The sequence below is a fragment of a genome, unplaced genomic scaffold, assembly GCF_019419815.1.
Source record: "Pyrus x bretschneideri cultivar Hongxiangsu unplaced genomic scaffold, Pyrus_bretschneideri_v1 Contig30, whole genome shotgun sequence".
Taxonomy (NCBI): Eukaryota; Viridiplantae; Streptophyta; class Magnoliopsida; order Rosales; family Rosaceae; genus Pyrus; species Pyrus x bretschneideri.
In genome coordinates, this window is record NW_025999613.1 from 1,704,446 (window position 1) to 1,731,103 (window position 26,658).

The 26,658-nt window shown below is 36.6% G+C and overlaps 1 protein-coding gene and 1 pseudogene across 3 annotated transcripts; one reads left to right on the forward strand and one right to left on the reverse strand.

The window, feature by feature from the left end:
* Positions 1 to 5,453: 5,453 nt before the first annotated feature.
* Positions 5,454 to 7,342, reverse strand: LOC103954824 (annotated as a pseudogene).
* A 9,000-nt stretch (positions 7,343 to 16,342) lies between these two features.
* On the forward strand, positions 16,343 to 26,456 carry LOC103954823 (kinesin-like protein KIN-14J). Of its 3 annotated transcripts, XM_048590129.1 has the most exons (23): positions 16,343 to 16,748; positions 16,836 to 16,874; positions 17,543 to 17,735; positions 17,872 to 18,029; positions 18,199 to 18,297; positions 18,734 to 18,968; positions 19,681 to 19,790; positions 19,910 to 19,993; positions 20,129 to 20,206; positions 20,297 to 20,389; positions 20,519 to 20,548; positions 21,561 to 21,902; positions 21,985 to 22,066; positions 22,142 to 22,237; positions 22,326 to 22,505; positions 22,595 to 22,701; positions 22,792 to 22,970; positions 23,130 to 23,294; positions 23,386 to 23,639; positions 23,776 to 23,939; positions 24,799 to 25,697; positions 25,947 to 26,044; positions 26,229 to 26,456. In XM_048590129.1, exons 3-23 carry the CDS (start codon positions 17,594 to 17,596, stop codon positions 26,288 to 26,290), a joined length of 3,657 nt encoding a protein of 1,218 aa, XP_048446086.1. In that variant the 5' UTR covers positions 16,343 to 16,748; positions 16,836 to 16,874; positions 17,543 to 17,593; the 3' UTR covers positions 26,291 to 26,456. The 3 variants fall into 3 exon arrangements, with proteins under 3 accessions (XP_048446086.1, XP_018504817.2, XP_048446085.1); XM_018649301.2 differs by lacking the exon at positions 16,836 to 16,874; XM_048590128.1 differs by lacking the exons at positions 16,343 to 16,748; positions 16,836 to 16,874 and having other exon boundaries at positions 17,085 to 17,735.
* The last annotated feature ends 202 nt before the right edge of the window (positions 26,457 to 26,658 follow it).

The following is a 26,658-nucleotide window of genomic DNA, read 5'->3' on the forward strand; positions in this document are numbered from 1 at the left end:
GAGACCGACCTATTATTTGATCAAGTGAAAGATTGGAAATGTACACACACTAAGTTTGATTTTCGTCTCCCTCGTAAAACTTGTGCCGGTTTGTAGCTTAAGTATTGATTTGAATATCACCTTTAGCATTTTTGGGTCAAATTTTAAAAGCATTGTTAGCTATTTTAAAAGCAGTAACAACATTACTAGTCGTCGTTTTCTTTTATATGAGTACTTCTGGTTTAAGCCCTTTTGTTAGAAGTTAATTTGTTATAAACAAATTAAAATTTCAACACAAAAATTGATGTGGTTTTTGAAACAACGCCACTTGGAAGAGGTGATTCTCTTGAAAACACTTCTACCACCCATAAACGCTTTTAAACTTTTTTGTCAAACATTGTCAACATTAATTTTAGTTGGCAAGAGCCTTATTAGAAGCATCCCCAGGCGAGCTTTAGAATTCATGGCATGCTCTGCTAATTGATGAACTAAGAGTATCTCCAAGAGAAGCTGTAAAACCACTTAAACTCTATTTAAAAGAGTCAACTCTAAAAAACTCGTTTCCAAGAGAATCTCTAAAGGACTTTTATATAATAGCAAAGTGAATAATTGTTCTTTAAATTTTTATAGTCATTGATCATATGCTAAATGTAAAAAAATTACAACTCAATTGTTCTTTAAATTTTTATAGTCACTATTCATATGCCAAATGTAAAAAAATTACAACTCAATGGTGGACTCGTGAACCAAGGAGTAACGGAAAGAGAGAGAGGTTTTAGTAAATGAATGAGTGAGTTTAAATTGTCAATAATAAAATATTCAAAGTTTGTTAAAATAGAGATTGTTTACTCACTAATTTAACAAAATTTTAGAACTTGCTCTTGAAAATACTCTAACAGTAGCCTCACCAAACTAGCTAGGCTAATTGAGTTATTTTCTTCTCTGTGAATATTATGAGGGTGATGCTAGAGAAAGATACCATTTTTTAAAATAATATTTGTAATCCACATGATGTGGCAGTTGATAGCTGGATTCTTTCTCTAAATAATTAAAAATAGAATCCAATCATCAACCGGCATATCATTTGGTCTACAAAATATAGTCTAAAAAGATGGAGAATTATTTTTGTTCACCACCCTTAAGTGGTGGTAATGCTCACCGCTTCATTGATTACTGTGGATGAGTTTGATTTAATCTACTTACCACGCAAATCACAATATTTAAAGTCATCTGACAATAATTAATAAGGTGGTAAGCATCACCAATTGTATTATGACACTTAGTATACCAAATCGTGTTTCCGGCATACTACAAAATCTCTTCAAGACAAAGCTTTAATTAACCCATCGGCCTTTGGGAACTCAACACCATTCACCAGACCAAATTTTTAATCTGCCTAAAACTCACGACTATTATCCCATTAATCCCTTATATTTATTTTAAGAGTTTTTATCACAAATGGCTCCTGAAATTGACCATCAACATCAAGATAATCTCTAAAATTAAAAATCAAGCAAATCAATGTGCTCCTTCCGTCACAATTTTGTTAAAAATTCGGCTAAGTGCTGATATGACACATAAATGGACCCCACAAGATTTACGGGTTTTTATCGCAAATGATCCCTGAAATTGACCCACACCATCAACATGGTCCCTAAAATTGAAAATCAATCAATGTAGTCCTTGAAAATAGGTGTTGCAAATCAATGTGATCATTCTGTCACAATTCTATAAAAAAAATGTGTTATTTGCTGAAGGGGTTTAATTATTAATTAAAAAAGTTGTCTAAATACCTTTTTGCACAATGGAATTTTTTTTTCTTATAGTAGGGCCTACTCCAAAAAAAGCTCCCTTCCATAAATTCTCAAAGGCACAAAGCTTAACCAAGGCCTAAGATGGGGTGTGGAAAAAGTTTTCAACCAACAATGGACGCACCTCAGTTATAACCTCATTATCTCAAAGCAAACCTCGTCTTTCTTTGCATCACTAAACCACCAGGAAAGCGCCGAACAACCTCTCCAAGATAAAGGTTGTGAGGATGTTGATCGCCTAAATGTTAATGGTGATGTCCTAGAAGTTGTTGCCAATGGGCCAAGTCGTCACCAAAGGTGATCTCGATCTAGGTTCAATTCAGTGAAGAGTGTTGAAGTGTGTAAAGATTGGTGTATTGAGATTTTTTTTTATTTTTATTTTTACTTTTATTTTTTTTTAGAGAATAAAGAGCGAATGAGGTAGAGAAATGTGGACTGGGATCGGAGTGATTGTAGGAATGGGTTTTTAGGTTGACAATTTTTTTTATTAAGCACTAAATTGTTAATTTTTTTAATTTAATTAGACTTGTGTGACCCATTTATGTGTCATATCAGTACATAACATAATTTTTGATAGAATTGTGACAGAATGATTACATTGATTTGAGATACTTACTTGAGGGACTACATTGATCAATTTTCAAGTTTAGGGACAATTTTGGTGTCCCAGGTCAATTTCAGGGATTATTTTGATGTCATTGATCAATTTTAAGGACCATTTGTGAGAAAAAAGGACTTATGGGGCCCATGTATGTGCCAAATCAGCACTTAACAGGTTTTTAACAAAACTGTGACGGAATGACCTCATTAATTTGCGACATTTATTTTTAGGGACTACATTGATTGATTTTCAATTTCAGAGACCATCTTGATGGTGAGGGTCAATTTCAGGAACCATTTATGATAAAAATCCTTATTTTAATTGTCTGTGGTTCATCGATTTTTTTTTAGTACCTACTGACACACCCCAACCGAGGTCAGGGCATGCTGGCCTTCACGTGGAAGTGACGTAGCCATGTGCACAGTGCGGAAGCTAAAAACAGTAATATAAAAGTGCGAATAATTTAAAACTAGCAAGTATAGAGTAATAGGATATGTGCTAGTGTAATTAAAACACTGAATTCAGAGCCTAAGGCCTATAGCAGCCCAAAATAAATGTTACGACAATAGTGCGCCCGAAGGCGACCCTACATAGGTGAAGGTCTGTCAGAATGCCGGGACGTCCCTGGGGAAACCACCGAACCCGCTAAGCTACTAGAACCTGGAGGGGCGCAAAAACAAAAGCGTGAGTGGGCAAAACAAATCTCTTAAAAAAACCATTTCATAAAACATAATATAACCCCTCGCCGTAAAACCTGTATACTTCCCAGAAAATAAACATATATACGAAGGTATAAATATTCCAAGTATACGCAAGGATATACCAACATGCTCAAATGTATGTCGTCATGCTCAACGCCTCATAATAACATGCAAATGTTCAGGTATGTATATCACATCAATAGCATAATAAAATGACAGCCGGAGTCCCCTAAGTGACCTGTACGGCTGAACCTAGAGCTCAAATTACCACTCATTCCCTAAACCTGCCCACGAGTCGGAACCACCTATAGTGGTCTGTACGACAAGCCTGGGTGTAATACATATGACGCTCTAGTGCTACGATCACGTGAAGACTGTGCGAATAATCGCGGGTCACCTACGAGTCGGAACCACCTATAGTGGTCTGTACGACAGGACTGTGCACCTAACTTGGATTCAAGCTGAGCGTGTGGTGCGGGAGGTGAACAACACGTGAAGGACTATGCCCTACTCTGGGCGGGAGCACTAACACCGGGGGTGCAGGTTATGAGCTCTCTAAGCGCCTCGAATCACTATTTAATGCGAATGTAAAACAACGCTTACCTGACACTTACCTAGGCCGCCACAGCACCAGCATGTATGTAAATGACGTAAGAATAAATATATAAACCAACTTATAGGCCACTAGTCATGCATAATCATCAATCATATCAAATTAATGGCGTAAAACGAGGCATTTATAGTAATTTCTGGGAAATAACATGTATATAGGTATATACGGAAAACAAAAGCCCACTCACTGGTATGTGGAAGGGTCGTAGCCCCCCTGCCTCGAATGTGCACGCTCGTCCTTGGGATACGTGTCACCTATATGCGAATTAACTGTAAAAACGTTAACTTTAGAGCACATAATCGTCCGTTCAAAATAACTTTTCATACATTGCTCAAAATGGACAAATGAATATACCAAATGAATGGACATCTGCTTAAGTTAAACCGTATTGGACAACTAGTTCACACACTCAACTGACGCCGTCAGGAATATTCCGTTGGACTGACGGAATATTCCCTAACTGACGCCGTTAATCCGTTAGGAATATTCCGTTAAAACTTAACGGAATATTCCCCTTCCTTCTCCGGCGAGCCACCGCCGCCGGCGCCGTCGCCGGAAAACTGCAAAATTTTCAAACTTTGTTTTCTCACTCGTTTTTCAACCATTTTTCACGTTCTTTATACCAAAATGAAGCTTAGGACTAGTAGATTCACGTTAGACTAGCTTTAAGGCCTAAAAATCAAAGAATCTCACCTGCAACAACGATCCAAGTTCGGCCAACTTTGAACCAAGCTTTCCTGACGTCCAAATTCACCCAACGAAGCACTCCCAAGCTCCTTGGGACCTCCCTAACACATCTACAAGCTTAAAATGTCCATAAACATGCTAGATTAGGTTTGCATGAATAGTGTTCAAAACGGATTACTTCGAATCGACGTGAAACTGGTGGTTTCCTTACCTGGAAATGGCACCACTGGACTCCTCTCAGCTCCACGAGTTCAAGGGTAGTCTTGGATCCCTCGATCTGTGACGTTTTAGAGTGGGTGTGTGTGTGTCCGTACGTTGGTTTGAGGAAGAAGAAGGATAATGGACTCGGGGGGAAAAAGAAAGAGAGAGAGAGAGAGAGAGAGAGTGAGGGAAAGTGGAATGGTGTGGGTGTGTGGCCCAACACATGTCCACACCTCACAAAACATCCAAAACAACCCAGGGGTAAAATGGTAATTTCACACGTGCATTTCCGATAATTCCGGGACGGGATGTCACACCTACAGATATTCAACATTCAAACATATTTGACTGTTTATTTTGATTTAATTAACGGCTTCGGTCACTCAATTTATTAGTAGATCAAATATAATAATCAAATTTGTATTGGTACGTAGTGCCTTTAGGTATCCAAGGAAATATTTTGGATAAACAACATAGCACAATTAGGTTGTGAATAAACTACCACGTGTAATTGAAGATGTAGGATAGATAATTGGACCCTGTCCAAACTAGTGCCAATAACATTTTCTTTCCGCTCTTTTGTGCACAGTGATATTCTACCGAGGATTTGGCTCGGATTTGAGCTAAATTGCACAATGAATCAAGTGATAAATACGCATCGAACTTATCATTTATGTGAATTAGACTTGAGACATTCCGCTTACCATGTTACGTTGCTAGTAGCGTTGCTAGTAGCAGAGTCAAGGTTTTCAACTAAAGGTTACATTAAGGCCATAGAGAGGGCCCTTTCGATAGTTATATTATTTGGACCTGCTTTCAAAACCCAGTAACAAGTTGGGTCAGGAAACCACCAAACAAGGTAGAGGATTAAATCTTTACAATCATCTTTTGAGTCAATCTTCGAGTACTAGTGGGACTTTTAAGGTCCAACAACAAAGAATATACGCATGAATATTTCTTTCAACATAACACTTCACATATGCTCTCAACGTTCTACGCTTATCGGCCAACGACATAGCACATCTGCTTAAGTTAAACCGTATTGGACAACTAGTTCACACACTTAATTCGGTACTAAAATCCGGCAGATCGACATCATGGAAGGCGAAGGAGCTTGTTCACGCCTGAGTCGAGAGCGTCAACATTTCTCCTCAAGATTTTTCTGGTCATGCATTGAGGAACCAAAAGAAAACCCAGATCACAAAACCACAGCCTTCTTCAGGTCAAGGGAATTCTGAATTCTTAACCATGCTTGAATATATGATGAGACATTTTTATCAACCGCCGGCACGTTGGTAACCCACCGAGCATACAGCAGGATGAAATGAATCCTTGATTTCAGAGCAAGTGGCCACCGGTACGGTGGATATGGTGGAAGGCAAAAGCATAAACTATTAAACACACATAAGTATATAACCAAAGTAACTGTTAAGGATACAGCTGCAAGGCTAGACTGCCAGCGCCCTTCATTTCTTCGTTTAATCTGCCAAAAAAGGAAAATTCAACATCTTGCTTATAAAAGCCATCGTTATAAGGGACCTAAAAGTTTAACCATCCTAAAACCAAGCACCCAACAGTGACATAAGACAGCGTTACTGAGATACAGCCGGCTATCGATGCAAGGCATCACCAGATTTGTTCCAGCACAGGTAAACACTTCCTTGAGTAAGTACTTCCGTGACCGGTTACAACAAGAATATGTGCCACACTGTTAAAGGAAAACATAATTTGGCAAACATTATATGTTTCTATATAACTCATTGACTGCAAAAATCCTTTTTCCAGATGACATAAATTAGTAGGGAAACAAATAACTCCATGTTTTCGCTCGTTCGATTGGTAACAAGCCATCAATTTATATGAAGAAACCAAGTTGATGAAACCGCTATTCGTGGTTACTGCTATTCAAATTACACAACCATATCACATCATATGCATCAACAATTCTGCGTGATCATAACACTCGGAATTGTAATCTCCCAACATCTATCGAATCACAAAACGAGATGATCAAAGCGTTTAGCAAATACCTGAGACATGAGTTTATATACCGGTTTCCCTTGGTAGCAGCATCAAGAACTGAAATTGAAAATCCAATCACATTGTCACCTTTCAATTTTATTTTTCATAAATTCATCCCCAAAATTAAATATTTATTATGATTTGTATAAACAGATACCAGATTCTTGAAGGCGGCCAGCAGCTTCACCAAAGCAATGCATGTGATCGACTGAGTTGCTAGTAACCTTCGTAATTAGAAAAATTACCAAATCATTCGATTAGGGTTTAATCAAGGGAAAATTAAAAATTTCAAAAAAAAAAAAACATAATTTTTTTTCCTTCCGTTTCATCACTTTCTCGATAACCAAACACAAAACAAAATTGAGATGGAAGGAGGGAGAGACCTCCGAGAGGGCCAGGCGGAGGGAGGCGAAGAGGGACGGCGAAGAGGGACGTGAAGCTGTCGGCGATGGCCAGGGAGTCTCTCTCGACCACTTCGAGAGCTCGGAATAACTCGGTCTGGTTCAGCAAGGTGGGTTTCGAATCGGTGCGATCGTCCTCACTGGGGTCGAGTGTGGATTCGGGACAAGTGGACTGCGGATCAAGGCGTGGGTCTGAGATTGGGGCTTCGGAGCTCGTCGGACGGGGCAGTTGAGGTGGTTCTCCTCCATCTTCCTCCATATTCCCGCGGGATTTGTTCCTGGTTCCGTCCGTAACCGTCAAGAGTCAACTGTTAACAGAACCAAAAATAAATAAAAGTAACGGCCCTAGTATATTTCTTGGCACAAAAAAGGACTGTTAGTTTATTTTAGAAATTGATCAAAATGATTATTATTTTTTAATTACTGAAAAGATGAATTTTAAATTTTTTATTAATATCTTGTTGAATGTCGATATTTATTTGATGTATTGGTGAACATCGATATTTAATTTTAAGCAGTTTAACAATTGAGATTTAAATTCTACTCATCTTAAAGTATCTCTAAAGAATATATGAAAATGCATCTTAGAGCATTTGTGCATATTTTGCCATTCGTTTGGTACTACGTCAAACTAAAAAGTTGATTATTTATACTGTAGATAAGAGATCTTGAAATTAAAAAAAAAAACTTCAAAAAAAATAGCAATCGACACACACGTTACATGTGTGCAACTAAATTTGTTTTATTTTATTTTATTACGACTTATCATTAATAAGCACAAATGACAACTCAAAAAAAAAAAAAAGACAAATAAAAAAAAAAAAGAGAAAAGGTAGGAGAATGTGGGGAATGTAGATAGAGGAAGATGATGAGAAAAGTGGGGTTTATTTATTTATTTTTTAATTCAGAAATTAGGTTTTCATTTCTATTTTTATACTCCATTGATTAAAATCTTATTCCTTTTTAATTTTTGATCAAGATCCTTAGGTTTTAATAAACGTCATTTATTTAGTGTTAGAAACATTACATTTAGTATATACTTATGACTAAACTTTTATCATATGTTTCTATTTGTAGTTTGTACCCATTTTTAATTTGCAACCCTTTTTTTAACTTGTACCAATTTTCTTTTAAATTTTAATTTGTACCATATATTAATTTCTTTTTGTCCCTTATTTTTTTAATGGCTAAATCGTCAAAATGGTCCCTGAGATTTGCATAACACATTACCTTGGTCGCTGAAATTTCAAATCAATAGAAGTGGTCCCTGAAATTGTCTATCATCCATTATTTTGGTTATTTCATTAAAAACTCCGTTAAGTGTCCCGGAAGTCTTGGCCAGAAGTTTGGGCAATATTCAAAGCTTCGTAACTCAATCATTTCTTAACCAAATTCGACCCATAATATATCAAAATGAAGATAATAAAGTATAGAATAAAATTATACCTATTTAGAAGCCCAATGGTTGATGGAGATGGCCGGAAAATAGCCTCAAAGTTGACTGGTTTGAGGGAAAACTGAAAAACTAAACGTTCATAACTTCTTCAATACTCAACCAAATCAAGTGATTCAAAAACAAAAATCATACAATTCAATGAGACGAAGAGAATGGTACCTTTTTTGACGGCTAACTCGCCATGGTTTAGGCAGAAAATGGTTCGAAAATGGCTAACTTAAGACCAAGATAACCACTTTCGAGCCGTTTTATAGCCAAATAGAAAAATGAAATCTAATAAAAAAAATACGGAACCACCAGAATCAACGGCGTGAGCCTGATGGCTCTGATATCACGTTAACTACATTAGAAAAATTAAAGAGCAGTGAAGAATTGAGAAGATGAAGAGCTAGGGAGCCAACAGAAAAGAAAGGAAATGATCTTTATTATCAAAAGACTTGAATGAAGTACAAAATGATTCATCACTCAGTTATATAGAGTACGAAGCTTAGCTCCAAAGCTAACAGATATAACAAGCATAACAGTAATAACTAACTCTATCAATCGAACAACCTTTCAACAAACTCTTGATGACATGGCACTCTGATATGAATATTGCCAACACTCATTTTCTTAGACGAGATTGGCACCATCAACGAACTCCCCACAATCCCAAGCACTAGATTCAAGCTTTACATACTTGAATATGTTACTGTTTCGAAGAAACCATATAGGGTCGTGGTTTTTGGACCATTATTTAACCGTCGTGGTTTTTTTTTGTTTTGTTAGATTTCATTTTTCTAGTTTATTTTCTCTTCAGATTTTCTTGAATTTTTCGTCAAGTTCTTCGATGTTTCCTTCTTCTCTTTGATCCCCGAATCGGATAAGGAAGCATAATCAATTTCTTACTCAATTTTTGTGGATGCGAATCGGCTGAGAATGATCACTCTTTTGAAGATCCTTGGCGCCACCAGCGTGTTCCAAGCGGCTCTGTTTCTTGAAAGGGTCCATACTCTCAGGAAGTAGAATTGCTTGGCGATTTGAGATGGGTTCATTTTTCATACTAAACTTTGTTCTTGCGAAGTTCCAAGAGCAAGATGTTTCTAGAAGATTACCTTATCCTCATTCAGTCCAACTCCAACCTCCATCTCACCGTCGCTCATCTCAATCTGATCATTGACATGCACGGATACAAGAAGATCTACAAAGTTCCCAAGAAACATTTGAGCGACGTCGTGAGTTCATGATAGGATTAAAAGCACACCACAAAGTAGCACACAAATGTCCTATTAATTTTCCTTATTAACAATAAGATTTATCAATTATAGCATATGAAAATAAGGGTCTTTCCCGCAGAAGATTATTTTATCTAACTACTTAAAATGTTACAAAAACTGGGCTGTTGTCCCTACTGACCAGCCACCGAAAAATAATTATTAAACCCATTTGTACTTATCTAAAGTCTACGAAATTTTATATGAATATACTAGACACATAGAGCTATACTCACACAAATTTTTGGGATTTTTGGAGTTGATTTGATATTTAAATTAAATCTAACAAAAACAAGATAGAGACAGATTTTTAAGTAGTTCACAAATTAAGAAAAAGGAGTTAGGGGAATTGTTATCCACCACCAAATAATCATACAAACATGTTATGTTTAATTCAAATTCCTTTTATTTCCGGATGAAGATGCTCAAGTTGGCTCAATGTTAGAACTCAACCTATTACTCTTTCTTATGTAGTATGTTAAGAGAATGGCGTTTTCAACTTAACTTAGTCCCTAGCATGCAATCTAGAATGGCGTGTTCATAGATTTAACAAGTAGAAATCATTAAGAATGAAAAGAGTTTGAGTCATCACAAGGCATCGTAAGTACTGGCGTTGTCTTACTTATCCTAGAAATTGGTTCACATGTTAATCGCAATTAACAAGTACTACTCTAGAACATATGTAGGTCCTCATTCAACAAGGGCAGGCACACACATATTCATAGCATTAGAATCATAGATATGCTTACTAAGTATGCATCCGTAGAAAACACATAAAGAATTCATCAATGAGACAAATAGTGAACCAATTTTCATCCATTCATAAAAGTAATTCAAACAAAATGTCATAACAAACTTGCAATCATATTCGGGGCTTCAAACAGCCCCTAACTACTAAAAATTTAGTTACACAATCCCTAAGTTAAAACAAAAGGTAGACATGAGTTTGAGAAAATAGAACCGAAAAAAATCGACTAAGGCTTCCCCTTTCTTTCCTTCCTTCCCTAACACTACTTTTAAACCAATTCTTGCTGCATCATTTTCTTCTCCTTAACTCACCCACTAATAGCCATTTAGTGATGACAATAAGTGAGAGGAAATGGTGAAACAATTGTAACTCCTTGGGTAGCCTTTATGCCAATAACTCCCTCTTAATCCTCATCTTTAATTCCATTTCCTCTATTATTTGAATAGGTGTCAGCTGGTTTGTTCTTGATTGCATCAGTTTTGGCTGCTAGTTTTATTGGATTTATTGCTTTCAATGCTTTCTTGTCAGTTACAAACTGCTCAGCCTCTTGGGAACCTTTCAGTGTTAAAACGACCATAACTTCTTCTAGAAAAATGATATTAACAATCCGTGAAATGCTCCAGAAAATAGACATCCGTAGCTTTCCAAACATATAAGGCTCATTCTCTAATTCATTCTGAGCTGTCCGCAACTTGTTTCCAAAGTCGGCTGACGTGCACAGGCAGTTTTGACGAATTTGTTACTTAAAATTCCACTTGTGCTAATTTTCTTTTCTTTGCTTGAAAAATCCTACAAAACACAAAAACAAAGTAAATAACTCAAAAATATAAGGAACTAACTAAGAAAAGACAAGTGAATTTGATATAAAATATATATAAATATGAGCTTATCAGTTCACTGTTGTTTGACCGACTTCTGCTGATTTGTGATCGAAACGGAGGTGAAGATCTTCGTTCATATCTTTTCTAGTTTGGGTAGAGATTCAAGGTTCGTAAAATTGTTAGGTTCATTCATATCTTACACTCTATGTGTTTGATGGAGTGTCGCAGTCAAAGTTCTTTGCTTCAAATTGCATAATTGTTAGAGGCCGATGGCCATAAGTGTTGAAATCATAGAATTTGTAGATAAATGAGGTGTTTGTTGGGATAGAGAGGCCGATAGCCAAAAGTGTGTGTAGAATTCTTGCTGTGAGGTGTCTGTTGGGATAGAGAGGCCGATAGCCATTTCCTTTTTATGTCCCACTTCAGAAAGGCCGATAGCCAAAAGTGTGTGTAGAATTCTTGCAGTGATTTACTTACGAAAATTGAGATTTTATTGCCTCAGAAAGGTCGATAGCCAGAAGTGTTTGAAGGGTTCTTGCAAAGATTCAATTTGAAATGTTTAGAGTGTTGATACAATGGTGGATTCAAGTGTCAAGATTGAAAGGTTGTTGGGAATGTTGATTGTAAAACTTCAAGATGATAATTTTGTTAAGTGGAGCTATCAATTCTAGTCACATGGTGAAGACAAGAAATACAACTAGACAGAGACGTTTTGAAAACTGGGCTGATTAATTGATGATGGGAGCAGAGGATTAACTGATACTGCAGATGCATGAAAACACATTTAAACACTAAGAACAGAGGATTAATTGATGATGGGAGCAGGGCTAGGAGTATATGGACAATAAGGATTTCATTGTTCTGTATTTCTCAAGCACTCATACAATCTCAAACTGGAAATCCCAGTTAAGATTGAGGGGGGATGTTGGCAATATTCACATCAGAGTGCAATGTCATCAAGAGTTTGTTGAAAGGTTGTTAGATTGATAGAGTTGGTTATTGCTGTTATGCTTGTTATATCTGTTAGCTTTGGAGTTAAGCTTTGTACTCTATATAACTGAGTGATGAATCATATTGTAATTCATTCAACTCTTTTGATAATAAAGATCATTTCCTTTCTTTTCTGTTGGCTCCCTAGCTCTTCATCTTCTCAATTCTTCACTGCTCTTTAATTTTTCCAATGTAGTTAACAATGAGATTAAGATAGTATCCCATCAGAAAATTCTATACCTTGCCAGGAAAAAGAAAACGACAATGACTCGTTCAAAACTTCCAAATGTGGAGCCAAACTTCACATGAAGACCAAAATCTCACATAGAACAACATTTTGAGACAATCATGGGTGGTTTCGAGGTTTACCTTGGTCATAGTTGTCGAGAACTGGGCCAAGGGAAATTGAGTTTGGACGGGGCTCCTTGAATTGAAGACTTGGGGGTTCGAAATTCACCAAACTATAGCTTAGGTTGGTTCGATGTGGTAAGATGGTTTCTGTGATGATGGTCTCATCATCAGTGAATGAGGTTAAGGGTGGTGATGACACTCTGTGGTGGTAAACAAGAGAGTGAGAGATAAGGAAATCGGGGAGAGAGGTTGAATTGAGGGTTTACTAAGGGAGAGAGTGAGTTGTGAGTGTGTGTGTGTGTGTGGGTCAAGCCCAAACAACAAATTAATTAGGCATTAGACCTAATTAGAATATAATAAAAATAAATGGGCCAACTTGCCCACTTGTTTAACAAGTTTAGCTAGCAAACCAACAGTACCACAGTCAGCAGGCTGCGATACTGACAACCCATGTCTTGAAAAACAAGTTGTGGATTCTCGATGGTGCAAAATGGTAATTTTGCACTTCACCTTGAAACATGTGCAAATCATTTGTTACACATTCAATTTACGTCCATTCATGGTGACGAGTACTCCTTAAATAAGTCGAGAAAAGAGACAAACTATGAAAAGCATTCAAAGGTCCATGTAGGATTCCCATTTAGCCCATGAAGGGCATTTTTGTATTTCATATTGTTGGAGATAAAATACAATAAATTTTGATGCGTGATGTAACAATGCAGATGCTTTAACTCTCTATAATATGTCCTAAGCCTTGTCTTACTATTCAAATCCGATATTTTTTTTTTTGTTTCTTTGAAATTGTCGTCAAGACTTCAACCCTCACCCATGCATTTTTTTTCGGACCAAGATTGTCTCCCCTCCTACTTTCCATCCCCTTCCATCCCCTCCTACTTTTTCAGCCATTGATTTCATACCAAGTTAATTTAATGCTCTAGATTCTGCCAACTCGCCAACAACACTAAAACATCTTTCAAGCCCAAATTTCCCAACGTTTTCTGCTGCCTTTCCACCCCTTCCTATCTGCCTTTTAAGCTACCTTTGTTTCTGAAATGCATTTTACATAAGCCTGGACTGGAGTACTAATACATGCTTCCAATACAAGCAGAACTTTTTTGCGTATTCAAAATTAATAAGCATGGATTGTACCACCAGAATATGTAGATTCAAAATTACACACAAAATATTTGTTTTGCAAAAACCAACGAGATCCAAACCTATCTAACTCAACAACTTTGTCTACAATCTCTTGCACTTACAATAGAAGCAAAATTTTCAATTAAGCCTCCGGTAATGCAGACTCAAGAAGTCCAAAATAACAATAAATTGACCTCTGCAATCTCTATGTATGGCATAGCTACTTCTGCAATAACAATAAGTTGGCTTCCCCTCTTCATCTCCAATGGTCACCACTTGCATTCAAACTCAAAGCCTATATTCATCAAAATCAATCATTTGCCATCCTATCTGCAATAGAGAAAAAGATATAGGAGAAAAAAAAATCATCATCTCAAAATTTGTAGGATGTAGGCTTTAATTAAGTAGTACTAAGACTTTTGTCCACTTTAAAATTGTTCTCAATTACTCTATAAAAACAAATAATGGGACATGTTCAATAAAAAATAGAGGACCCCAACACGATAAAAAAGAAAATACAAATCCTATAGCGAACAAGCAAAAAAAAAAAAAAAAAATCATAAAACACAGACCTGGGAAGACCCAATGAAGATGCAGTGGTGTAAAATGGCATAAGGATAGAGTTGCAAAAGTTTAGATGATCAACTTTGTTGTGATTGTGACCCAGAAATCAAATTGGCGGGAGGTGAAGTTCAGGAAAATTGGAAGAGCTGGGAAGGCATATAGGAGGGGGGAGGTAGCATAAAAAATCAGGAAAATTGGGTTGAAAGATGCTTTAGTGTTGTTGGTGAGGTGACAAAATTTGGAGCATTAAATTAACTTGACATAAAATTAATGGCTGAAAAAGTAGGAGGGGATGGAAGGGGATGGAAAGTAGAAAGGGAGACAATCTTGGTCCTTTTTTATTTCTAATCAAAGTCTTGTATAATACCATTTACATTTGTCGGCATGAGTACATAGATATGGTGCTTGATTGGTTTCATAAATCATTTATTTTCTTTAAAAAACAACATTTTCAATTGAATTTAAAAAGTAAATTAACAAATAGGGTGTTGGGTTTCCACCCATGCATCTCAAGTTTGAAACTCCTCATCTTATAAATTATTATAATAGTTTCGAATCATCCCCTCTCCTTAATAATAACAAATATATTTTTTAAAATAAAAATAAATTGGCAAATAGATTATGGCTTGTCAATTGAGATTTGAAATTGGAAAACCTATTAAAATGGCAAACTCACCATTGCCAGTCATTGTTTTCATTGTAGAGATGCTCTAAAATTCAAGAAATAATGCTTACATTTTAACCACTGGCTAAATGAAAAAATTGTGAAAAGTTGCTTCATTAAACAGTCAACATAACATGCATCAGGTCACAAATGTGAGAATATCATTACTCACATTCCTTTTATAATAATATTTGGGTGGTGCCGCTCCCCACATTTTTTTTTTATCTTCCACACGCTTCTTGTTAATTTTGTTCCTCTTCAATTCGCTTTATCTAACGGTCAAAAGTTAAAAGATATGTGGTGAAAGTAAAAAACAGTATGTGGATAGCACCACCCTTATATTTTTCAACTAAACGTTAAAGACAGTTAATAACATTTTCAGCTGTTTAGGCATGAGTGCTGTTTAAGATGGGTTCAAAGCTCAGATCAAAAACAAAAATGTGGGTTCAAAGCCATGTGTCCTAAAAATGAATGAGTCTTTTGTTCGGGCTAAGTCACTTGTCCGACCACTCCCAATGCGAATAGTTCCATATGGGCTCTATTGCAATACGACATATCTCATTGAGAAAGCGCTATCAAAGCCGCTGTCCCAATAGCTTCCACCGAGGGGCCGAGCGCGAGCTTCGTCCAGAGCTTGACCAGGGGATGGTTGAGTGCGCAAGAAAGAAACTACAACAAGAAATGAAAAAAATCACTGCTAAATCAATAACTAATTCAATAATTACATTTGTGCTTTTATTGACACACCCTGACCGAAATCAAGGCATGTTGACTGTCACCTGACTCACTGAAAAGTTCTCGTGTGAGTTCTTAGAAACAAAACCGTGCTACGGTGGAGTCGAGCCTGAGAAATGATCCTGCTCAGGCCGGGATGTGACATTTATGGTAACATATCTCCTTAAAATTTTGCAGATGTGAAATTACATTATTTTCCCTAATTGAAACATTCCTTACTTATCCTCGGCAATTAATGTGTTAAATAAATTACTAAATATGGAAAAAAATAGATAAGCATAATGTTGTCTTCAGCTGTACTTGCACCGGGGGAAGCGCGTACACATGCACGCGCAGGCTTAAATTTAAATTAATAAATAAAAATATTAACTAATTTGTTTTTTAATAAGTTAGTTTTGGTTATCCGAATGAAAAAGGCTTAAGTTGGAAAATTTAAAATCCGAATAACAACAACAGACAAAAATAACAAGGCGGGAACCCCACTCCAAAAGTGGGAGGCCGGGGGACCAAAATGCAATTAGCCAAAATCAGAGGTCCTTAATCCGAAATACAAAAATTAGAAGAAAATAATAAAAAATCCGAATGCCCAACCAATCCCCCCCAATCTTTCTTTTCACTCCCTGTTGTCCCGAACGTTTGCTTCCTCTCTCTTCTGGGACCTCAAAAATCGAAATAAAAAAAAAGAAAAAAAAAAGAAATTACAAAAATTATTTATTTTTTAATTTTAATTTCTGAATTTTTTTTCTGAAACGGATCGTTCCCCAGGATTCCAGCATTTGTTTTTTCGCCTTCCGGCATTTGCAATTTTCGGAGGAATTTCAATTCGAATTCCTCCGGCCAGCGGCTCCGGAGCTCGCTCTCTCTCGCTCTGTCTGGTGTGATCTCTCTGGCGTTGTGGTCCAATCGCTGAAATATTAGGGTTTTTGTTTGGCTATCTGATTGTGGAATTTGTGTTTCTTCTGCTTGGGGTTTCAGAATTGGACAATGCAGCTGGAAATTGTGTAATTTTATAGGTGAGATTTTGAGTTCGAATGCATTTTGGGATTTTATTTATCATTTCTCTTGGGTTTTTGATTATTTTTTGTTGGTTGATGATTTAGGGTCTGTTTGGTTGCTGGGAAAATTGAGGATAGGATAAGGTAAAGGTACAAGGAGAGTAGTTATTTGATATGTAATTGTTTGATGTCAGCCAATTCTATATATTTGTGTATAATTATATATATACACATATATTTGTATGTGTGTTGTGTGTGTTCTAGTTGAGTGTGATTTTCTTATTATATAAAGTGTATATGAAGAAAAGGATCAATGCACTTCATAAACTTTGCTTTCTTTTTTTTTTTGGTCGGGTTTCTCAGAAAGCAACAAAGAGTTCACTTTGAGGTGTAGGTGAAGCGATTTTCAATATTTTGTAGCAGAATTCTATTTACATAAATGCTATTTAAGTAAAGTTGCAACGGAGAAAAATGATACTATATTGGCTGCACATGGTGGAAATTAATTAATTGTTGAATTTGGTATATGAAATTTTCAATCTTTCTGCAGTTATTTGATTACGTAGTTGGAATGCCATGCATTGCAATGGCATGAAGTTATGAACTGCTGACTTTCAACTGAGGCATGGTACTTTTGATGATTCGTTGATTTATGCATAATGGGACATGTGCATGACCTTGCATTAATTGTTTCTCAGGGAAATTACTTGATGGATTTTGTCTCCATTCATAAGATTTTGTTCCTTACTAGTTACAGAGACTCATGTATTTTCCTGTTGGTGTATATGCTTTGTATTATTGTTTCCTTGTAGCTGCGTGTCCTCAATTGATAACAAGAACAGGACATTCCTGGAGATTATATCATGAACACTCAGTTAGAGTCTCAGAAAGATGAGAATGGGGGGTCAAAGTCACACAAAGATGAAAAGGAGGGGTTTGAAAATTTAAATGGGACTTCAACTGCAAATGCTGACCCAGCGGAAAGTTTCAGCAGCACAGTTGAAGGTAGTAAACTGTTTCTCTCTCTCTCTCTCTCTCTCTCTCTCTCTCTCTCCCTAGACCTGGAGTTATGTAAACAAAATTGGCCCCATTAAGAGTTCCTCCTTCTCCATGATTTACCAACTCTGTTTTCCTTTTTCAGACAACCAGATATTATCTTTGGTGGAGTGGTTAAACTTTATCGTCCCTTATTTAAGATTGCCATTGGATGCTACCGAGGAGGAACTCAGAGCCTGCTTAATTGATGGCACTGTTTTATGCAGAATTTTAAATAAGCTGTGTCCTGGTTCAGTTGAAATGGTATGACTACTGTTCTGTTTTGTTGGCTTATAAACATCTTGGTGTATAAATACAATTGTTAAGGATGTTCCCTTATTTTTATTTTAAATTGTATTAGTTCTGTACCGGTACATGGTTTTTTTATGTTGCATTCTTGATTCTTCATTTGAATGGTTTTTCCCCGATTTAGGGAGGGAGTTCGGACCCCGGTTTCGCAAATGTCAAGAGGTTTCTGGTGGCTGTGGATGAATTAGGATTCCCCCGCTTTGACCTGATAGACCTAGAGCAGGTAGTTAAACTGATATTTCTTTGACTATTTTGGTTTTTAACCTTTTTAAAACCAGTCGTGGATTATTTACGTCTGATTTCATAGAAGCTATTTTAACCTCAGCACCATCATGAAACTGAGTAACCTGGTACCTTTGGTGACATCCAATAAATTGAAACTAAGCATCATGCGGCCAGCTTGGCCTTAGCTCTATTATCCGCAGAGTTCTCGGTTTATTATATGTGGGGTGTATTTACCAAGAAAGAAAGCTTTTCCACTATAAAACCATATTGTATTTTATGTGACCAGCCCAATAATAATTCCTAGATTTGTTCAGACTGGATGGATTGTCCTGTACCAATATTTGGCATGGGAAAATAATCCCTTTGGTTCCTCACTATTTTTTTCTTACACTTAACTTCCTTGTATCAATTGATGGTCTGGGATAAAATTGCAGGGATCTCTGGTACCAGTCTTGCAATGCCTTGGTGCACTTAAATCTTCTTTTGACTTTGGTTTTTGGGGAGAGAACAGTAAACACCTAACAAGGACAGGAAGTGATTTGTTGGAGATAGAATCTTTAAAGGGAATTGATCGTTCCCGAGGGGATATCTCAAAATTTGGACAACAATGTACTCAAAATAGAGAAGAGACACAAGGAAATTCAGTTGATTCAACATCTCAAGTGACAGGTAGGAAATCATAGACTTGTATGGACCTACATGTAGTAACAAATTTTAGAAATTTAATATCTTGGTTTGTTATGCTTTAGTATTTTCAAGAGTCTTTTATGGTCATCTAACTGGTGCGCATGAGTGAAATCACAAGTAATGGAACTCAACTTGGATTTTGGATTTATCTTGTTAAAACTTTAGGCAACTTTTTTCTCGGCTTTGCTTGAGAACATGATCAAGAAGAGCATACATAGATTAAAGTGTTGTAAGTCGTTTAGGGGTAAAGTTGTTGCGTTACCACTCTAAAGTGAATAACATTTATTTAGAAATCCTCCCTGGAAAGATACTCTTTTCTATGATTTCGTAGTCATATAATTTTGTTCATGATGCTGGTCTGTGGTAATTTTTATTTCAATTCATATGCTGCATATATGAGATTTTTTATACTATGTGCCATGCAGCATAAGTCCTTAATTGGATGAATCTAGGAGTTAGGGGGTAGGGTGTGAAGCTAGAGGTGTGAACTCTCTCTCTGGGGTACTTTTGTGGATACTTTAGTGCAACAACCTTATAAAGTTAGACTGGATGTTTGGATTGAAAGGGTGGCAGGTTGTGTTGCTTGTGCTGCTGTGCATATAATTGGATATGTTATTTTGCTTCTGTTGTTTCATATGTGCTGACAATATTGTTAATACATTACTTTTGTTTTCCTTTTCTCCCTTGTTTTCAGATCCATCAGCTGATTTAGTACATCATATTGGACAGCAACTGAAGCAGGGGACTTTTGTTGATTTTTCTGATGCTAAGATTTTGGAATCAATCAAATCAACCAGTTTAGATGTAATCTCTTGAACCTTTTTTCGTTCTTGTTACTTTCTTTTAGATGTACATATAATTATAAGTTGTTGCTGTATTTTAGTGAAACTTTAGTTCCATATTACAATTTTTCTTTGTTGCAGAATGCATCTACTCGATCACTTTTCAATGTTGGGCACAAGATTCTGGATGACAGTATTGACAGAAACAATGGTGATGTACCTCATGTATGGCAGTAAGAGGATACATGGACGCCATTGAAAGCGTTCATGCATATATTCACAGTTATAAATTTATGTCCTTGTTTGTGCTGTACATTTAAACTTGTATCTCTAATTATTATCTGTAATAAAAAATTTCAGCGTGTAGCATATCTTCTGAAAAAAGTCATGCAAGTGACTGAGCAGCGATTTGCAAATCAGGCAGTTAACTTGAGAATTGTAAATACTTCTGCCTTTGTTTTTGTCAGAGAATATCATTTTCTTATTCTATTCATTAGTTATAAGGTTTCAATTTTTGGGTTCTTGTAGCAAAACAATATATATAAGGCCCGTGAGGAGAAGTATCTATTGAAAATAAAAGTACTTGAGACCCTCACTTCTGGGACTGCCGAAGAAAATGAGGTACACTGAATAAAATAAATTTGGCTGTGCTTCCCTTTTTAAATTTTTTATTGAGAAAATTTAAATTATAATTTTGGATATTAATCTAATCGATCTCATTTGTTGTTCCTTCTTCCCATCTTCCTTTAGGTTGTTCTGAAACAGCTTCAGAATATCAAGGTGCAATTTCAATCTTTTATTCCTATCTTAAATTTACCAATGATGAAGCATTTCATATTGTGGATTCTTTTATTTCAATGACTTTTTGTGTCTTAAAACTCTTAGAAACACATGTATTTTTTCAATGTCTTCACTTTTACCTGTCTTTTGAATATCTCATCCATTCAAATTCACATGCCCTTTTTCCTTGACATAATATATCTGCATGAATTATGAACTATGCGTGTGTTTTTGTTATTGTATCATGGTTAGGGAATGGGTTTATTGTTCAATTTCCATGTTTGGTTAGTATAATTAGTTTGGGTTTTGCTTCCCATGAGCATCTAAATGCAAAAGTTTTTGCAAACACTACGAAAGAAGTGGGCTTCCTGAACCAATTAGCTTTGACTTCATAAATGAGTCATACTGATGACCATGCCCTTATATCTGTACTTCTTTAGAAGTCATTGGTATCCTGATAAAAAAAATACTTACGTTCCAACTTTTTCTAGAACTTTGGAATGAAAATAGCTATTTATCACTTCTTAGGAATCCCATTCCAAGGAATAGGTTCAAAAGTCTGGAAACCTGATTCTGCGATACAAACGCAGCCAATGAGTATATGACGTTGTGTAGATAGCTGTGTAATATGTGTAACATGTACACCAGTCTTGAATGCTTTCTTGGTTGACATTCCATGAAATATCACCTGTTGGGGAAGTTTGTAGGATTTGTTTTTATTAATCTTCTTTCCATGCATTAAACAAATGAATTTCATCTCCACAAACTATATTTCTGTTTGTTATGTGTTCATACCTGATTTGGTGAAGATCCCACTACTGAAATGAAGGATAATTAACTTTCTAATATTCTCATCTAAACTAAGAAAATGTTGATTAAATAACGAACCAAAAGACTCTCAGATATGATTTGTAAAATATGCTTTTATATGTAGAAAAAGGCAGGCAATTTCTAGTTCTTGTTTTAGGAAAATTTTATATAATTTTTATAATATGGTTATTTTTTCTTGCAGCTTGAGAAGTTTGATATAGAGGAGCAGAAAAAACTTGAGGAGGAGGATGCAGTGCGATTAAAGGAAGAGAAGGATCGCAGGGATTCACAGATTTCAACACTGAAACAGGAACTAGAAATGGCCACAAGTCGACATGAAAGTTACTGCCACAAGTTAGAGGCAAATGCAAAAGAAGCTAAACTTCAACTGGAAAGGAAGTTAAAGGAACTCGAGTGCATACTAACAGATTCAAAGAAGAACCAGAAAGAACTAGAGGCATCTTTGGAAAATGAATCAAGGAGATGGAAAAATAAAGAACGCACTTATCAAAGCTGCGTAACTTGCCAATCTCGAGCTTTGCAGGTTTGCTGTTATTAATTTAGTCTCTTAGACTCAATGTGTTGATGTTGATTCTACAACCTGATATGCTGATGATGCCTGACAGGAATTAAGTGCCACTTTGGAGTCCACTAGACGTGAAATCTTGAAGACAAAAGGCAGTTATTCCGAAGAATTTAATTACTTGGGTAAGACTGATAATTAATTTCTAATTTTTTCTTGGGAAGGGTATCTCTTCACAATTTATGGCTTTCATATTGAAGGTTTGAAGCTTAAAGAACTAACAGATGCTGCTGAAAAGTATCATGCTGTTCTCGATGAAAATCGGAAATTGTATAATGAGGTTCAGGATTTGAAAGGTATATTATCAAATACAATTGTGTTATTGTCATATTTGGATTGATTTCTTGTTAGTTGATTATGATGCTTTTTTTCCTTCGCATGAAGGTAATATTAGAGTTTACTGTCGAATAAGACCATTTCTTCGGGGTCAAAGCCAAAGGGAAACCACCATAGAATATATTGGTGAAAATGGTGATCTAGTTATCGCAAATCCCTCTAAACAAGGAAAAGACAGCCGCAGGCTGTTTAAATTTAACAAAGTATTTGGTCCTGCAGCTACACAAGGTATTTAATATCTTATATTGTACAACATGGATGTTGGCATTGATTTTTGTCATTACTATTGGCAAACTTATATTTACCTATGTCAACAGCGGACGTATTTTTAGACACCCAACCATTGATTCGTTCTGTCCTTGATGGATACAATGTTTGTATATTTGCCTATGGTCAAACTGGTTCAGGAAAGACCTATACGATGGTAAGAATTTAAGTATGTTTTTGTTTTCTCATATCAACCATTTACATTATTCTTACCCATGTCTTGACATATTTTTTGTGTTGCTTCTAGTCTGGGCCTAGTGTATCCTCAACAGATGACTGGGGTATCAACTATCGAGCATTAAATGATCTTTTCCAAATATCTCAGAGCAGGAAAAGCTCCATAGCTTATGAAGTTGGTGTTCAAATGGTAGAGATATATAATGAACAAGTTCGTGATCTACTCTCAAGTGAGGGTCCTCAAAAAAGATATCCTTCATTTCGTTAATTTGTGTTACCTTTAAAAATGCCACGGTTGAGAAGTAGGATGCTTGCATTGAGTAATAGTTTGCTTCATTCCTGATGATATTGATCCTATCTTCCTCACTTTGGTATTACAAAAGATTTTGTTTCCTTTAACTTGCACACACTTGGGATTTGGAATACTACCCAGCCAAATGGGTTAGCTGTCCCTGAAGCAAGCATGCATCCTGTTAACTCAACTGCAGATGTCCTAAAGTTAATGAATATTGGGTTGATGAACCGGGCAGTCGGTGCTACTGCCCTAAATGAAAGAAGTAGCCGATCTCATAGGTTATATTCTGAATACAAAGTTTTTTTAACAACATTATATTTATTGTCTTCTTCCATGCGACATGATTTTTAATCAATTAAAATGGTGCAGTGTTTTGACTGTTCACGTTTGTGGAGTGGACCTGAAGTCTGACACTTCTCTGCGTGGTAGTCTACATCTCGTGGATCTTGCCGGAAGCGAACGAGTGGATCGATCTGAAGCTACTGGAGATAGGCTTAGGGAGGCACAGCATATAAACAAGTCACTGTCTGCTCTCGGGGATGTGATTTTTGCTCTTGCACAGAAGTCTTCACATGTACCGTATAGAAACAGCAAATTAACTCAAGTGCTTCAGAGTTCTTTAGGTACTTGTTCAATTATTTGGTTTCATTCTTGATGAGATGACAAGGTCATTGTTGTAGTATGCAAGTTATGTTCTATAGCTCTTGCTATCTTCAATTTATGGATTGGTTATTTATTGATTTGCTTCTCTAACTGTAGGTGGTCAAGCAAAGACACTCATGTTTGTACAGCTGAATCCGGATGTTGAATCCTTCGCTCAGACTATAAGTACACTGAAGTTTGCAGAGAGGGTTTCTGGTGTTGAATTAGGTGCTGCCCGGAGCAACAAAGAGGGAAGATATGTAAGAGAACTTATGGAGCAGGTACAGAGTCTTATTATTTTCTTTAAGTATGTCTACCTAGATATAGTGTCTTTCTGCCATTTGGATTAATTTGAGATAAATTTCCATTGCTTTTTCAAATTAGTTCACTGTCTTGTCAAATAAGTAGAGGTTATAGAAAATTGAATAGGTCCTTTTGATGCTGTTTCTTCGTTTCCAATGAAAGTAATGGGTTGTCAACTAGGAATGCTGGTCTTTTAAAAAAAGAAGATAAAAAAGCTTACCGACCCCGTATGCGGTTTAGTGAGAACTGTACGCACCGATGTAATAGATTTGCTATAATGAGCAGTTAAACTGCACAGGGAGTTTCTTTAATGCTAAGCGTTTCTGGCTTCACACTTAAAATTGGTGCTGAGAGAGCATCCTCCTGCCATGTGGGCTGGTGCCTTGTCACCTACTCGTAGAGAATAGTTCTAAAATGAACCTGCCTTTCTCTGGTTGGACGCCCTATACTGATGCTGTTTCCAGTATTGTCTCTGGGTTTATTTTCCTGGTTGACTGTTGAAAATACTTTTACTCATTGACTCTCTATATGATACCGGTTATGTTGATTGAAAGCATTGGTGCTGTGGAACCTTATAGGAGGGGTTGTTTTCCACAGTTCATATTTTGACCTACCAAATCTGTTGGCTTTTGAGAATAAAACCTCAGTGATTGTAGGACGTTTTTCCTTTTTCCAGAATAAGGGTTGCATTCAACAGATAAAAGAAATTGACATGATCAGCTGGCAGGATGAAATATTGGGGTTGCAACAGTGCAAAGCTGACAAATACTGTATCCCCTCAGAAGTTAGTCAGGAAATGCTTTTATTCCATATCTAATTATCTGTTAAATCTTGCAGGTGGCTTCCTTCAGGGACACAATTGCTAAGAAAGATGAGGAGATTGAACGATTGCTGAGGGTCAATAGTAATGGGTTACACCGTGGCATGAGCTCACTAAGATATGCGTCTTCCTCTCCAAGAAGACATTCAATTGGGTCTCCTCGACTGAGCCAAAAGAGCCCAGGTAGAAGAGGCTCAGGATATTATAGTGATAAGCGTTCTGAAGTTAGTTCTCAGCTTTCAACAGATGACTTTAGAAATCGTAGGGAAGATTTTCCTCGGTCAAAGAACGGAGGAGAGGCAAATGATTCTGAAGGTAGTTCTCAGTCAATGGATGACTTTAGACATCATAAGGAACATATGCCACAGTCAAAGCATGAAGGTGAGGCAAAGCATTCTGAAGATAGTTCGCAGCAGTCAGCAGACAACTTTAGAGATAATAAGGAGCATTCACCTCGGTTAAAGCAAAGAGGTGAGACAAAGAATTCTGAAGCTGGTTCTGATAAGTCACTAGATGACTTTAGAAATCACAAGGGCCATTCAACTCAACCAAAGTATGGAGGTGGAGGAAAGCATTCTGAAGGTAGTTCTGAGCAGTCAATAGATGACTTTAGACATCATAAGGAACACTCGACTCAACAAAAGCGTGGAGATGAGTCAAGTCAAAACATCACCGAAGATTTTGAGCTCGTGGGCTTTGGTGAGGAAGATTCTGGGGAGAGATTAAGCGACATATCTGATGGTGGTCTCTCAATGGGAACAGAAACTGAGGGTTCCATGGCCAGTTTTATGGAGTTTACTCTTTTCCCTGATGTTACAAAACCAACAGAAAGTACAAATGCTGGAAATACAGAAGTCATGAAAACTCAAACTGAGAATGCTCAAGGCGAAAAGACACCATCCCAGCGCACAGTAAGGTGAGTTTCTCATTTCCTCACATCCTCATGTGATTGATGACGTGCTATTTTTTTAGTAAGATTAAATTCCCAAATTTTTGATGCACCGTTTATTGTTATATTTGTTACTTGGTCAAAGTTTTAAAAATTGAGTTCAAATTGAGGGTGATTAATTTGGAAATTTTAATATTTGCCCGACTCTCTAGTGATTAAACCCACTTCATTCCTATGAAACTAATGCTTCAATTGTTCTTTTTATCTGGATTCAAGGTTTGCACCATCTAAACTTCCAAAGCCATCACCTAAGTTGGCAGAAACAAAAGCTACTCGGACGTCGGTGATCAGAAGTTCCTCAAAGGTTTTGCCAAGTATGTATCTGAATCCTTCCGTCTACGTATAACCGTTATGTTGTATTCAACCTTTAGACCAGCAGTGATTCATATACTTTCACCATAGCCACCGTAATTCTCCAAACCCCCGTCCCCGCCCCCCCTTCATTTCCTCCTTTCGACGACGCCGCTTCTCTTAATTCATTCCCCTAATTCATTTCAGGTCCTTGGAAATCTACCGCCGGCAGCAGCTCGTCAGTGAGGTCTTCCAAACGCTGGCATTAAAAACTCACTGTACTAATGCGATTTTAATACTGCTCCTCCTATTAGGCTATTAGTAGTTTCCATGTGTCTTTATATTGAAAAAATGGCAACTGGAGACTTCAGACTTTGACCTTGTACTTTATGTTCTAAACAATCAATGGTATAAAAACCTTCGATTTTTGAGATCTCTCCAAATTTTTTTTTGGTACAGTTTTACCATTTCTTTTCCCAATTTGAAATTTACAAGTATAGTTATCGTAATCCTCCTTTTATTTTTTTGGTTTTCTAGAGTTTCAAGTTTTACGCAAAATCGACCCTACTTACTGGGATATGGCTTGGTTGTTGTAAGTATAATGCTAGGCCTACTAAATGACTATGGTTTGTAATTG

What these genes read in the sequence shown, in the direction of transcription:
- LOC103954823 (XM_048590129.1), top strand. Translation starts at nt 17,594, where the DNA reads ATGAACACTCAGTTAGAGTCTCAGAAAGATGAGAATGGGGGGTCAAAG. An exon ending in AGTGAGGGTCCTCAAAAAAG is followed by an intron (nt 22,971 to 23,129) that starts ATATCCTTCATT and finishes TAACTTGCACAC; the next exon opens with ACTTGGGATTTGGAATACTA. An exon ending in AGTGCTTCAGAGTTCTTTAG is followed by an intron (nt 23,640 to 23,775) that starts GTACTTGTTCAA and finishes CTCTAACTGTAG; the next exon opens with GTGGTCAAGCAAAGACACTC.